Raw genomic sequence first — 16,494 nt, 5'->3', positions numbered from 1 at the left:
AACTATCTCCCTCAATTATGATTGGAAGGTAATGTTTGCGTTTTTTGAATTCCACTGGTGGTTAATAATAGGTTCGGCCCACATGTTGACAGTAATATCTCTGAATTGCACAGATATGTGCAAACCCTTAGAAGCTTATTTTAACTTCTGATGGGTGTGAAAGACAGGCAGTAGCAGATTGGTTGCCTGTCATTTACCCAGAATATACAGACAGCATATTGCCATCTGTTTTCCAAAAATTAAAAAAGTGTACTATTTCTTCCAGGTCCACTGACTGATGCTCACAATCTGGAGATAATCATCACTGCCTGGCTGGTATTATGGCAAACTATGTGTTGAACAAAATACTTTGTAAAATATTTTGCTCCATGAACATGTGTGGTCCATTCATTATCTCTTTAATTTATGATGATACCCACCTTCATAGATGCGTATGATATTAGGGTGGTTAAGAGATGACATGATCTCCATTTCCCGCTGGATGTGGATACGATCCAGTTCCTCTTGAAACTTATCCTTTCGCACAGATTTAATAGCCACCTGAACAAGAACCAATCAAGAACATCAGGTGATGATGAAAATTTCAGTTCAAAATCACCAAAAGGAAATCAGAGCAAAGGCATATGAAGAATTGGGCTTCAATTAAAGTAATCATTTATTTCATGCCCTCTGAACAAAAAAAGCTTCTGTGCATGGAGATGAAATTATAGGGGTATAAAGTCAGAATCATACAGCACAGAAATAGGCCCTTCAATCCAACTTGTCCATGCTGACCTGGTTTACCAACATACACTAGTCTCATCTGTCTGTGTTTGAATCATATCCCTCTAAAACTTTCCTGTTCATGTACTTGTCCAAATGTCTAGATTTGGTAATTGTACTCACTTCTACCACTTCCTCTGGCAGTTTGTTCCATACACGCAACACTCTCTGTGTGAAAAGCTGGCCCTCAGGTCTCTTAAATCTTTCCCCCTCACCTTAAACCTTTGCCCTGGAGAAAATATCTTGGCTACCTCCACACAGTCACCCAAAGGTGGATTCAAACCTGGGTCGCTGGTGCTGTGAGGCTAACCATTGAGCCACCATGTTGCCCTGAACCCTCTCCAGTTTAATAACATCCTTCCTCTACTAGGGTGACCAGAATTGTGTGCAATACTCCAAAAGTAGCCTCCCCAATGTCTTGTACACCAGCAACATGACTTCCCAACTCCGACACTCAGTGCTGTGAACAATGAAAGCAAGTGTGCCAAATGTCTTCTTCACCACCCTGTCTACCCATGATGTCATTTTCAAGGAATTATGTACGTGCACCTCTAAGTCTCTGTGATCAACAACACTCACCAAAGCCTCACTATTTACTGTGTGAATCCTGTCCTGGTTTGTCCTACCAAAATACAACACCTTACATATATCTAAATTAAACCTCCATCTGCTACTCCTCAACTCATTAGCCCAGCTGATCAAGATCTTCTTGTACTCTTAGATAACCTTCCTCACGGCCCATTATACCGTCAATTTCGGTGTCATCTGCTAACTAATTTATCATGCCTCCTATATTCTCATTTACATCGTTTATGTAAATGACAAACAAAGGTGGACCCAGCGCCGATCCTTGCGGCACACAGGCTGGTCACAGGCCTCCAGTTTGAACACCAGTCCTCTACCCTCTGTCTCCTATTGTCAAGCCAATTTTGTATCCAATTGGCTAGCTTTCCCTGGATCCCCTGTGTTCTAATCTTACTAACCATCTACCATGCAGAACCTTGTTGAAGGCTTTATGAAAGTCCATGTATACTAGAATTGCACTTGTTTTGGCCTTTACACCTATTAGAGTAGAGCTTTCCAAAATTAGAGTCAGGGTGGGATCATGAGTTAAAGTGTGGAGTTTGTAGGCTCTTGGGGCAGTATTGGCCATAGTGGAGCTCTGATTGAGTTCTAAGATCTATGTTTCCACTGTAACACACAAGCACTGGCTGTCTCTCAGACCCTGGTCACTTCACAGTTCCATACAGGAGTCACGACAATTTTCAAGCCTTGAATAGGGGTTACTGTAGGAAAAAGTTTGTGAAGTACTGTATTAAAAGATATTTTGTGAACACATTGTTTCATTGAGCAGAAAGTGCAGATTGAAAAGCTAAGGTAATAGTGTTGACCAATGTTAACCAGTGAGGAAGACTCTCAACTGAGAGCAAAGGACTATTTGATTCCAAAGTGCACAAGTAGCATGTCTCTGAGACATTGTGTTTTCACTGGTAAACTATGTAGATGCTTATACACTCACGTAACCTTTGGGGCTAGGATTCATTTGGACCCATGAACAAAATAAAAACTGTTGTACTGTAGCTCTCTTTTGCTAAAGAACATGGAGTGCTGGTTCTCTTTGAGATGCTGTTCACCTGACCCCTCTTTATTTGTTTGAAAGAACTGATGTATTCCAACTTCTGATTTAGTGTTGTCATTTTGAATTTTTTCTTTGGTCCAATCAAGTTTCACGGAAGGAGATAAAAAGGACTCTGACTGTTATCACTATCGGGCACAATTCATAGTCTCAAGCAAGATAACATTGTTTTCAGTAGGACTTCACAGATTTCTGATAACTTTTATCAGACTGTGGGTGGTGTTAAACCATTCCAGTTTATTTTTATTCAGAGTTATCTACTGAGCAAAAGGGCAAAGCATGCAAGTCTACAATTCCAGAAATGTACAAGGATTATTTGAAGAATACCTCATCTCAGGAATGTTTGCAGATGCCATTGCTGCATTTTAGTTCTTGATATTTTGTGGTTGTAAGTGTGTTAGAGGTTGTGAACAGCACATGTTCAGCATCAATATTCGGAAAATCTCAAATAAATTTTGACAAATGTTGAAAAGTAACTGTAAATATTAGACTCTCTTTTGACTTAATCCACCCGGCAATCACTTAATGATGTCTCTACAATTACTATGTAAGCAGTACTGTCAGACACTTATCTTCATAATCTTTTGCTCTTTAAGGCCACTCTGCTGCACTGTTTTTGAAGGTTTATTTAAGGTTTATTTAATCTAACGCTTGGCACCTTAGAGTCCTCTTACAAAGCAATTTTCCCCCATCAACTTACAATGACTGCAAATAAATCTAAAAAAAAATTCCCTTACAATGTAAAGAGTGGCCAAGTTCTTGACATTTCTAATCTTATTTCCTCATCTTCAGCCTTTCCTATGGAACCTTTCCTTGAAAGTACAACTTGTTGTTCCTCATTGCCTCTGCTCACTTGGGTCTTTCATGGGTTTCCTTATCTTGCTTCAATTCTCAGTTCCTTTGCTGCCTTTGTCACATCTCTCTTACTTTTTACTTTGTTTTCAGCAAACTCCATATATATGATGAAATGCATACTTTAAATGCAAGACAAAAATGACAAAAATTACTAATGTGTTAATGTTACGACTGCACAAGTACTCAACATGTTCTTTTCAAATTTCTGGATCTGCTATTTTAATGAGATATGACCTGATTTAAAATAAACAAATTGAAGTTTCACATGCTTTGCACAAGAAGATGATGAAATTAGCTGCAGCTGGTACTGAAGAAGTGGGCTAATATCAAATTACCTGTCTATTTTACATGACACTCAAATTCCTTTCACATTAAGTTGACAAATCCTATCACCAGTCTGCTTAAAATGAAAACACAATCTTTTGTATCTTACTGTACATTTAAGTTGCCATGTATTTCATTTAGATCGCTTTTGTCTGTGATTCAATTACAATGCTTTCAAGGAGCTAAAGAGGGGAGAGACTGTAGAGGGACTCAAACAGAAAGATGTAAATTTTAAAAACCAAAAGAACTGCGAATGCTGTAAATCAGAAACTAAAACAGAAATTGCTGGAAAGGCTCAGTAGCTTGAGTGAGGTGGTGGGCTGGTATCAATTCACCTGTTTATCTTACATTACATTTGAAATTCTTTTCCATTAAATTGACCAATCCCATCGCCTGTTCTGAGGAAGGGCCACTCGACCCGAAACATTAACTCTGATTTCTTTCCAGAGATGATGTAAATTTTACTTGCGATGTTGAAAACCAGGAGCCAGTTAGGTAAATGAGCACAGGGATGCTGAATAACTCAGATCTGGGATGGGATAGGATAGGATATGAACAATGAAGGTCTTGATGGGTGTAGAGAGTGAAGGATGGAACAATCCTAGAGAACACTGGAGTAAAAAGACTTGCAATTATCTAATCCCTTGCAAGATTTCAGGGCATCACTAAGTGTTTTACATTCACAGATGGACTTTTGAAGTGTATTATTTCTTGTAATGAATGTTTACACCTGGAGGTGATATTTTTATATACTTTCACCATTGAACTCAACTATTACTGAACTACAACAAGTGGCTATGGCTCATCAAGAGTGTGGATGAGGGTTTCAGCAGCAAATGACCTGAAGAAGGGTGTAGGCCCGAAACATCAGCCTTTCTGCTTCTCTGATGCTGCTTGGCCTGCTGTGTTCATCCAGCTCTACAACTTGTTGTCGTAGAAGGGCAGGTGGATATTTCTCGCAGAGGCGACAGTAATGTCACTAATGGGACCATGCTTGTAGAGAGGCCACAGGAAGAGAAGGACAAATGGATGAATATAAGGAAAGGGTCATTCAAAGAGGCCAGCACGGCAGTGAAATTATTGGACAGATTGTAGGGGGATTTGAAATTAAGATTGAAAATAGTGCAATGAGGAGTTGCTGAATAGAGGCTCAAGGAATGAAGAATAGAAAAAAAACACTTTTGAGATGATAATTTGGAGAAAGTAGTTAAATTTTAAAGGTAATTCAAGAGGGGAAACACGCTCAGGTGTTCGAGTGAGAGTAAGATATCAAACAGGTATGGGAGAGACCGTGATGTGATTCGGTGTTGGAAGGCATTCAGAAGCTGTGGTAGAGAGGTCATTGTATTCTACTGAATATTATACTAGATGGCTTATCTTATTTGTAGTCATCTTTGTGGCTAAACAAAATAACAGTCTTTTCCATACATTACCAAAACGTCAAACTCAGAATATACAACTTAGCTCTTGTCATTACAAAATTTCTGCTCCTGGACATTTAGATTTTCTTGTATTCAAAACATATGGCCTATTCTGACTGAGTAGAAAAATTCTTTTCTGACCTTATAGTTTTGCCCAGAGTCATATGCATTGCATTACTGTATTTCTAAGGGATCCGTAGAATAATTTAGTTTGACATCATTTGATTTTGTAGAACGTGCGAATCATGAAAGGCTTTGTGTTTATTCCAATGGAAATGTTCTGTTTGACATCTTGTTTAGATAAGTTAATCAGTTTCTTTATTGAAGTTCCTCATCATTTGCACATTTCTCCATACCACCCTCAGAACACACCAGCTACAGATTAACTATTTTCAGAATTTCTTTTCACTTCAATGCAACCAATGTTCTTGTTCTAATTCCTGAGTTGAGCCACGTGCCTCAAACTGGTGGAAGATTAATGACAGTAGACAGATTGAGGGTGCGTACTAGGGGGAGGTCTGTACTAATAAATCCTTTCATTCTCATGTGCTTACGCAGATAGTTTTTCTCTGCACATCAACAATGACTGGAGACAGAAATTAACACAAGAATTGTTGGAACTTCGAAGGAGAATAGTTTAGAATATCTTGTACAGCAGTATCCTACATCCAGTTGCTGTGATTTCAACACGTCATCATTTTGCAATAACACGATTAGTTAGGCAGTAAGAGCATTCACTTATATTAGAAAAAAATTAACATAGTAATTGCCATCAGCAATAGGAATAGGAATTTTTGATTCTAGGTTTGAAACCAGAGAAAATCTCAATTCAGGTTTTCTGACAAAGAGTTGTATTTCCCTTTTGATAATAAAATGCTTCCAGTTTTAATCTTTAGAAACTACATTTTATCCTTTGGACCATATATATTGCCATTTTCATTGTGTCACCATCATCGTTATTGGCTATTGATAAACAGGACTGACTGCAAATGCTCATGCTGTTTGTTTCAAATTCTGGTTATCAGGTTGATAGGTAACCATGCAATGGCCGTGGTAGGTTGGCTGGTTTGTATCATAATGACCTTATAATAAACATACATTCAGTATTCTAGGTGAACTTGCAGAACTTACAAACCTAAACTGATTAATATCTTGGATGCACTGAGTACTCTCCGTTCATGTGCAAAAGGAGAAATTTTCACTGTGCTCCATGTGTAATGAAATAGCTGTCCTAATATGGGGTATAATAGTTTGGAATAGCATAGAAGAAATTATGGTCATGAAATCCAAAGGGTAGGATTTGCTGAATGTTGTGGAGTTTCTCTGCAGCCTCGATTAAGTAACTTTTCTGAAACAAAGACAGAAAGTGATGGAGAGACTCAGCATGTCTAGCAGCATCCTTGGAAAAAAAATCAGAGTTAACATTTGAAGTCCAGTCTTTAATGAAGGGTTGCTGGACTTGAAAGAAAAACTGTTTTTCTCTTAATAAAAACCAAAAGGACTGTGGATGCTATAAATCAGGAACAAGAACAAAGTTGCTGGAAAAGCTCGGCAGGTCCAACAGCATTAGTGAAGGAGAAAACAGAGTTAACATTTCGGGTCCGGTGACCCTTCCTCAGAACTGGCCAGTTCTGAAGCAGGGTCATCAGATCCGAAACGTTAACTCTGTTTTCTCCTTCATAGATGCTGCCAGACGTGCTGACTTTCTCCATCTTTTTCTTTCTTTGCTTCGGACGTCCAGCATTCACAGATGTTTGTTTCATTTAAGTAACTTTTGTGCTTGTGGTTAAAGATCACCAGTGATGTGAGTTGAATATGGCCAAAGGATCAGAGGGATGTCACTTGATGGACAGCCAGAGATTGGGAAAGATTGTGGACTGTAATGTTGAGGTTTGGTGATCACAAAAATGAAATGTTGGGAAAATTATAAAGCTGAGTAGAACATTTCTCATAAGCTTGTTAGCCATGGATAAAATACTCATGCTCCTACAGGCTCACAAGCTGTGCTTCAAAAGCATTTGCCTTATGGATTCCACCATTCTTGCCAATTTTTTCAACTTAGTTTTGCAAGGCTCGGTAAATGAATCAACATGGGTTTAGACCAGAAACAATGTAAAACTAACGGCTTCCTTAGAAGCTTTCAATTTCAGGCACATTTTTAAGAATGGGTTGATTACTCCTCCTGTTCAAATTCCATGAGAATCGTTGTGGTCTTAATAGACAGATTGACCTCCTGTTTCAGATTCTTAACTTCCCCTTACCAAGTTTATACTTTTCTTGAAGTAATACAAGCCATAAATCAGCCCCCACTCCTTGTTGTAGTGCTTGGAATGTGATTAGCCAGGCAGACCTTATAGAATATGAGTTCCCTGATTGGGGTTGTTAATCTGGTCCAATCAGGGAACCCTGGATGACAGATATAAACAGGAGTGTCAGGGGTTCTGTTCGCTCTCAGAGCTGACTCTGAGCTAACTGAGTCAGTGTCTTGTACTATGCACATGCAAATAAAGGGTTATGTGGTGACAGGATACCAGCCTTTGTGGAGTTATGTCACTAATAGTTAGTGAGTGTCACACTTTTTCTACAGCATGGTATCAATCTCTCTAACTGTTTAATGTCTCATTACAAACAAGGTCAAAATTCTAATTTCCAGACTTAGTTTTCCATTATATCTTTTCATTGATCAAGAAAAGTCTACATTACCTTTAAAATGTAAAACCTCAATTGATTATGCTGCAAATTCAGATGCTTACACATTGTTTTTTTGTTAAATTTTCTCCTCTTTATGTAAGTCCCACTGGACCCAGTTTCCCTAACATTATGGCATAAACCTGCAGCTCCCCTCAAGGGCAACAATACGGTGAAATGAAATGAACAGATGTTTTGTCACCATCAGAACAACATCTGCGCAAAGAATATGATGCTGGCTCCAGTTTGACCTGGTGTTAACATCAGAACTTTGGCATCAGATAAATCATAGAAAATGATGGAATCCAGAAAAATCTTCCACAGGCTAAGCTTACAGCTGTTGCAAACTGAAGCTAATAATCACTGACATGGTTCATTCTTCACACTTACATTTAACAACTTGATTCCAAGAGCATTTCTCCTACATTATATCCTAAATTCTGGACAGATCTCAAACAGCCACCAGAAAATACTGTGTAAATAGTCATGTTGCTGACTCAGATGAAAAAGGAAATTATAGACCAGCAAGATGAGAGATTAACTTCCTCTGGTCTCAATGTTTTCAATATACAAGTCATTACTGGTTCATGTTCGTGTATAAGCAACATTGTCTAATCATAATTCCATGATTTATAACATCAAATTATGGAACAGAAGGTGCTAATTTCTGGCAAAATGCTGTAAACTTTATGATAAATTGTATACTGTTGAATGTGCGTCATTCATTCGTTTTACTTAAAGGTTTTCACGGTGATCACTATACGATTTATCAATTGAAACTATATTTGCCATTAAAGCATGCTATTTTGAGTGCAAATGAACATTACCATAGGATCCAGGGACAGTTGTATTCATTGGACACAAAATTGGTTTGAAGGTAGGAGACAGAGGATGATGGTAGAGGGTTGCGGTTCAGACTGGAGATCTGTGACCAGAAGTGTGCCTCAAGATTCCGTGCTGGGTCCACTGCTTTTTGGTCATTTATATAAATGATTTGGATGTGTATATAGGAAGCATGGTTCGTAAGTTTGCACATGGAACCAAAGTAGGTGGTGTAGTGGATAATAAAGAAGATTATCTCCGAGTGCACCAGGACCTTAATCAGATTGGCCAAAGGACTGAGGACTGGTAGATGGAATTTAATCTAGATAAATGTGAGGTGTTACATTTTGGTGAGACAAACCAGGGCAGGACTTACATAGCTAACAGTAGTATCCTGGGTAGTGTTGCCACAAAGAGATCTAGAGATACAAGAACATGGTTCCTTGGAAGTGGAGTCCCCCCTTTATTCATTCACAGGATGAGGGCGTCACTGGCGAGGCAGCATTTATTGCCTATCTCTAATTGTCCAGAGTACAGTTAAGAGTCAACGACAAGAGTCACAGGTAGATGGTGGTAAAGAATGTATTTAGCACGCTTGCCTTCATTGGTCATGGTTATTGAGTATCGAAGTTAGGACATCATGTTGCAGCTGTACAATACATTGGTGAGGCCACTTTTAGAATACTCCATATGATTCTGGTCACTCTTTAATAGGAAGGATGTAGTTAAAATTAGAGGATGTTGAGAAGATTTACAAGGATGTTGCCAGGATTGGAGGGCTATAGGAAGTGACTGAATAGGCTGGGACTTTTCTCCCTGGAACATCAGAGGCTGAGGGGTGATCTTATAGAGATTTATAAAACCATGAGGGGCACGGATCAGGTGAATAGTCAAGGTTTCTTTCCTAGTGTAGGGGAGTCCAAAACTAGAGGGTATGGGTTTAAGGTGAGAGGGGAAAGATTTAAAAAGGACCTGAGGGGTAACATCTTTATCCAGATGGTGGTGCTTGTATGGACCAAGCTGCCAGAAAAGGTGGTTGCTGGGTATATGAACAGAAAGGGTTGAGAGGGATATTGGCCAAATACTGACAAATGGAACAAAGTCAGCACGGATGGTCTGGCTCAAAGGGTCTTTTTCTGTGCTGTATGACTCTATGACTCTATATCACATAGAGAAAAGAAATCTGCAAGGACAGTGCAAGCCTCTCTCTCTCTCCCTGTTTCTCTCAACTTTGAAGTCAGTATCTGGTAAAAAAGCTACTTGCAACCACAACCATTCACTTAGAACTCAAGATCTACAAATTACGCCAGTGCTACAGAATGAGAGTCAACAATTAAACAATTAACTTCAGATTTAAAATGGAATACCTCAAAGACTCTAAAGACTTATTTAAATAAACCCCACAGCCTATTCTTCTTGACTGTACAAGACACATATGTCTTTTTAAACTTATTACCTGTGTTTCTGAATGTGTTTGTTGCTGTGTTATATTGTATTAGATTTTTAAGATCAGTAGGTAATTAAATTCTAGTTCTTACAAAAAAACTCTATAATGTAGCCTCTTCTCTTTCATCCATTTAGTTACATATTACATTAAGTATCATGACTGCATGAGAAAAATGAAATAGAAATATAATTGTTGCAACCAACCAAGAGTGTTTAAGAAGGGAACCAATTCCCCCTCCTCGAGATAACAAAGTGTGGGGCTGGATGAACTCAGCAGGCCAAGCAGCATCTCAGGAGCACAAAAGCTGACGTTTCGGGCCTAGACCCTTCATCAGAGGGAGATGGGAGAGGGAACTGGAATAAATAGGGAGAGAGGGGGACCGGAATTCCCCCTCCTCACCTGGTTGTAATATTGTCCTGCAAAGGTGGTGATAAACCTTTTTGCTGACTGCTGCATTCTGTGTCGCTAAAGGGCTTGGAAGTTGATACAACTATTCATCTTACTAAATCACTTAACGTGGCAAGTAAGAGTGTGTGGGATTGGAGTCACATTTTGACAGGGCCAGAATCAGCAATGGATGGGATTAAGTTACATATTGACTGTACAGTGTAAGAACAGACAATTTTTTCCCCAACTTAGTGAACCGGTTGTTTTTTCTTATCACATCCACTATCTTCAGGATCATTTTCACTTACTGACAACATTTTATTTACCATGTTATTTCAAAGAAATAATGAGTTCAAGCTCTCAATGTAATATGGTGTAATTTAATTCATATTGGTTGGGTTATCTGTCCAAGTTTCCAGATTACTGGTTCAGTAACTTAAAAATTCATGCACTTAATTACATTGTCACCAAACATGGAGCTATGCAAACAACAAATGCATACCTATGCAAAAATCTGACATGAAGCTTTCTGTGAAACATTTTCAAAACTACCAAAAAATACACAACTCTTTAGCAGAGCTTAAGTCACTGAGGGTATTTCCTCTGTAACTAACTACATTCTTATCACAGTCAAAGAAATGTCTCTATAGGGAGGTTTGTTGCAGTTAAATGGAAAATATGTTAAATTTGTTCAGCAGCAAGCCACAGTTGTATAATTTCAGTATTTGTCTGCAGCAGTTTTATTTTGCTACCTTTTCATGTACAGTGATTTATACAAAGTGTGGAAGCTCAGAAGTTTGATTGTGCAATGCCCATAAACTTACATAAGATGAATTAAGCACAGGAATGGATAAGGGTTGAGAGGAAAGGCTGAATGATTATAATAAAGACTACAACTGCAGTATAACATGGCTAAATTGATTATGATTTTCTCCTGTCACTTTTCTTGTAGTCACAACAGAAATAATTTTCATAAGCCCATCAAGTCTGCTTGAAACAAAATATAAGCTTACAGGTGCACAATTATTGTATGTATGTCATTATTTCCTGATAGTGGGAAGAATGGCATGTGCTGGCAGATACAGTTAATAGTAATTGTCTTTTCCCTGGATTGGAGATTTCAAGACTAGGGGACAGATTTTTAAGGTGAGATGACAAAGATTTAAAAAAGACATGAGGGGCAATTTTTTTTTACACAGAGGGTGGTTTGCATGTGGAATGAACTTCCTGAGGAAGTGGTGGATGTGGGTACAATTACAATGTTTAAAATATATTTGGATAAGTACATGAATAGGAAAGGTTTGGATGGGTATGGTCGAGGAGCAGCAGGTGAGATTAGTGTAGTTTGTAATTATGCTCAGCATGGACAGATTGAACCGAAGGGTCTGTTTCCATGCTGTATGACTCTATTCCCCTATGTAGGCTTGCCAGGCTTGGAGTGAGAGTTGACCTGGCTCATTTTCTTGATGGAAGTGCATTCCTGTAGTTTGCACAGCCTAGGGATATGGATCACAACATTCTGCAGGAAGAGATTCTGTGTTGATTGTCAGCTGTGTTTCAGTTGGCAACACCCTCATCTCAGACCCTCTGAGTTCAAGCTACTGCAATACTAAGGGTGAGCTGCACTGTCAGAAGTTCTGTCTTTCAGATGAGATATTAGCTGAGGCCCCACCTGAATGGATAAAAATGATTGCATGGCACTATTCTGAATAAACAGCTAGAGCGTTTTTCCCAGAGTCATTGCCAATATCCTTTCCTCAATCACTATCACAAAAACAGATTATCTGGTCATTGTCATATTCAGTCTATGGGAGTTGCCATGCACATATTGGCTCCATGTTTCCTACTTTGCAGCAGTGATTATACTTCATAAGTACTACAAAAGTGCTTTGAAACATTTGAAGGTTGTATAGAAACACGATGTAAATGCAGGATAACAAGGTGTGGAGCTGGATGAATACAGCAGGCCAAGCAGCATCTTAGGAGCAGGAAAGCCAACATTTTGGGCCTAGACAAAGGGTGCTTGGCCTGCTGTGTTCATCCAGCTCCACACCTTGTTATCTCGGATTCTCCGGCATCTGCAGTTCCTACTATCTCTCATGTAAATGCAGGTCTTTCTGTCTTTTATTGACATTAATCTAATAGGAACGAAATGCACTGAAGCCAATATACTTCATGTATTGTCAATTTTCTTTATTACACTTTTAACTTCGTATTTTAAAATTTTCCTATCATAGCTCACTTTTGAAACCCTTACCCTTGCTGTGTCTGAAATTGCCGTTGATATAACTTCTACCAGAGAATGAATGTACTGATTACAACTACTTATCCCATTGGATCAACAGACTACAGTCTATGAAAATCAATTTAAAATATGTAGATGATTGAGGTCTTGTTGTAACAGTACATGTTTCACATTCCCACCAATGTACCTCAGTAGCAACAATGTTCTACATGATTGATCACTGACTATGAGATGAGAAGAAGGAAAATGACTGCCTCTAGGTGGGTAAAAATGGCAGAAGAGATCACAGCGTTCTCATATTTATGATTTTAAACAGTAGCAAGCAAGAGATAGAGTTAGGAAAAGTTACAATTTTTGAGGACAGGGTAGGAAAGATGGGAGCCCCAGGAACAACTTTGGAAGGAAACACTAGGATAGGCCAGGAAATACTACCAACTGCAAAGTCTCAAATTGTAAGGGGACTGTGGCTGAGAAGTGCAGTTAAGCCCAATTTCGGGAGTTTCAAATGCACAATGGGTGGGAGGAGAGAGGGGAGGAAGCTGCAGAGCAGACAATCGGAGATCATATAGGATAGATGAGAGACTGGAGGTTGAAACAGAAGGATGGAGTTGGACGGAGGGAATGCCATTGATTGTAAAAGGGTGCTGTGTGGCAAAGTCTGTAAGCCCATTGCTCCAGTAAATGAGGTTAAGAAGTCTTAGCTTTCACAGCAGCCTGGTGAGATATATTAGCCATTAACAATAAACTTGCGAGGGATTCCTGTCCTAGGGAATTAAGTTACAAATTATACCAACCAGCCAGAAGTTGGAAACAATTCCAGCCATGAAGATTGGACAAAAACTGAGCTGGAGAAAATATCAGTCTCTGAGAATTGAAATTACAAAACGATAACCACTCCTGAGACAGGCTGGCAGCCTGCAAATACCGGCTTCAATCCAGAATCATTAAAACAAATCTGGAAAGATTCCTATCCCTGGTACATTTTTAGCACATTTTACTGGAATACAGTTTCCAAAAATAACATAATATTGTCTGAGGAAATGTGAGGAATGCAATTCCCGTGCAAATTAACCTTGTATGGAGACTGACAACAGGCCAGAAATATTCACTCATGTTATTGTCCTGGTTGAAAGCACCAACGTACAGAGTCTGTCTGGCAAGGAGAACGTAACTAAGTTCTGTAAATCTGAGATACTACTAAGCAAGTATGGTATGACTTTGCAAAGAGGTTTATGATTAAGTTGAATGTCCTTGCCTTGCTTACTGAGGTTGAAGTAGCCATGATCTATTCTTGTTCAACCAAATCAACATAAATATATCAACCACATTTATCTATAGAAATACTGCAACTTCAATTCCAAATTTTTGACTGTCCAATTAACTAACAATACTTTGAAAAAAATGGTAGCCTCAGCAGAGTGATTGTTTTTGCAGTCAAGAGTTTACTTATGTGATTAAATGAATTGTGAATTTCTTAAGGATTTAGATCTTCTGTTGTGTGCATTTTGTTAAAAACAAACAAACAAACAGTCTTGTTCGGGTGGTCAAGTAATGCTAATGGAAGCCAATTAGTAAAATAAGTAATTCACCCCTGACAGAAATTTCTGGAAGAAGTCAGCAGGTCTGGCAGCACCAGTGCAGAGAAAGCAGAGTTGAGTCCAGTGACACTTCTTCACAAGAAGATGCTGCCAGACCTGCTGACTTTTTCTAGCAATTTCTGTCTTTACTTTTGATTTCCAGTGTCCATAGCTCTTTGGTCTTTTTTCTTAAATTAACCCTGTCCCAAGAATGGGAAATAACTGGAATCAGCCTCGCTGTTAATTCAAGTTCATGTACTCCACTCCATTTGAAATGGTATCAGTAAAAACAGTATTTTAAACACAGAAACATTTAAAAAGGTGCACAGAAACATTTTAAAAGGAGCAGGATTAGGCCATTCAGTATGTTGAACCTGCTCTGCCATTCAATATGATCATGGCCGATCATCCAACTCAGTGCCCTTTGATCCCACACCCATACCCTTTGATCCCTGGGCCCTAAGAATAATATCGAACTCCTTGAAAACATTCAATGTCCTGGCCTCAATCACTTTCTGTGGCAGAGAACTACACAGGATAGCCATTCTCCAGGTGAAGAAATTTCTTCTCATCTGAGATCCAAATAGGTTATCCCATATTCGCAGTTTGTGACTTCTAGTTCTGGACTCCCCAGTCATCTGGAACATCCTTCCTGTGTTTACCCTTTCTAATCCTGTTTTTTAGGTATTTTTGGGAGATCCCCTCATTCTTCTAAACTCCAGTGGCCAAAATACTGATCCACTCTTAGAAGTTAACATCTGGGGTCCAGTGAACCTTCTTCAGAACTCCTAACTTATGCCTGGAATCCTAGATTTCTCTCCCTGACAGAATTGGACTGCAGCAGTTCAAGAAGGCAGCTCATTACAACATTCTCAAGGACAACTAAATGGGCAATAAATTCTGGCCCAGCCACGACCCACGAGTGAATAAAAAAATTTCAATTCAGGATGCTGTGTAGCTTGCAGTGCAAGACGTAATTGGTGCTGTTATCATATGTGTGCTTCTCCTATCCTTCTAGATGGTAGAAGTCACAAGTTTAGAAGGTGCCATTGAATGAATCTTAATGAGTTATTGCAGTGCATTGTTCAAATGGTACACACTTCTCCCATTGTGCAACAGTGATGGAAACAGTAATGCAGATGGTGGCAGATGGAAATTTCTGCTGGATTGTGTCAAGCGTCTTTAGTACTATTGGAGCTGCACTCATTGAGGCAAGGGGCAATATTCCATCACACTTGTGACTTGTGTCTTGTCGGTGATAAGCAGCCTTTGGGGATCAGCGCTTGTGAATTAATCACAGACAAATTCGTACCTGCTGTTGTAGACTGTACATATGGCTGGTCGAGTGATGTTGTTGGTCAATGACAACTCTCTAAAAATGTTAATTATGAAGGATTCAGTGATGGTAGTGCCATTCATGTCAAGGGGAGACATCTGATTTTCTTTTGTTGATGATTGTCATTGCCTAGCACTTGTGTGGTACAAATGTTACTTGCTATTCATCAATCCAAGCCTGAATGTTGTTCACTCTTACTGTGTATGAACATGAACTGTTTAAGTATCTGAAGAGTTTTGATTGTTACACAATCGCTAGTGAACATCCAATTTTTCAATCTTATGATGGAGGGAAGGTCATTGATGAAGCAGCTGAAGATGGTTGGGTCTAGGACACTACCCTGAGGATTTCCCGCAGAGATATCATTGTGCCTAGATGATTGACCTCCAACAATTACAACTCTTTACTTAGTATGACTCCAACCAGCAATGGGTTTTCTCCCTGATTCTCATTGACTGCAGTTTTGCTAGGACTTGTTGGTGCCATACTCAGTCAAACATTCCTTTGATGTCAAGAATAATCACCCTCATCTCACCACTTATGTTCAAATTTTTCATCCATGTTTGAAGCAACACTCTATTGAGGTCAGGCCCTGGCAGTACCAAAACTGAGCATCAGTGAGCAAGTCGTTGCTGAGGAAGTACTGCTTTAAAGCACTGTCGACGACTATTTCCATCACTTTGTTGATGATCTAGAGTAGACTGTTGGGGTGGTACTTGACCAGCTTGGGTCTTCCCTACTTTACTTTTGTGGATAGGATATACCTAGACAATTTTGCACATTTCTGGGTAAATGCCAATGTTGTAGCTGTATTGGAATAATGTTGCTGGAGGTGCGACAAGTTCTGAAGCATTAGTCTTGGTCCTAACAAAATCTTTAAAGTCACCTCCATACCACTGCTCCTCATTCTTACTTAAACATATACAACCATTCATTCATCATGATCCAAAATCTTGTAATGTGACTTTGGGGGAATCCACTATCAGCAAAAAAA

At 39.1% G+C, this 16,494-nt stretch overlaps 1 protein-coding gene across 2 annotated transcripts in view; it reads right to left on the bottom strand.

Annotated features, from left to right (window-relative positions):
* Window positions 1-16,494, bottom strand: part of LOC125460356 (NUAK family SNF1-like kinase 1) — a 34,577-nt gene that overhangs the window by 14,909 nt on the left and 3,174 nt on the right. For both annotated transcript variants that reach the window (XM_048547767.2, XM_059649807.1), the window contains exon 2: window positions 420-540. In XM_048547767.2, the coding sequence (XP_048403724.1) occupies window positions 420-540 (121 nt within the window). The remainder of the gene's footprint in view (window positions 1-419; window positions 541-16,494) is intronic.

The sequence above is a fragment of the Stegostoma tigrinum genome, chromosome 11 (assembly GCF_030684315.1).
Source record: "Stegostoma tigrinum isolate sSteTig4 chromosome 11, sSteTig4.hap1, whole genome shotgun sequence".
In the NCBI taxonomy this organism is placed as follows: domain Eukaryota; kingdom Metazoa; phylum Chordata; class Chondrichthyes; order Orectolobiformes; family Stegostomatidae; genus Stegostoma; species Stegostoma tigrinum.
This window is presented reverse-complemented; position numbering and strand designations above follow the sequence as displayed.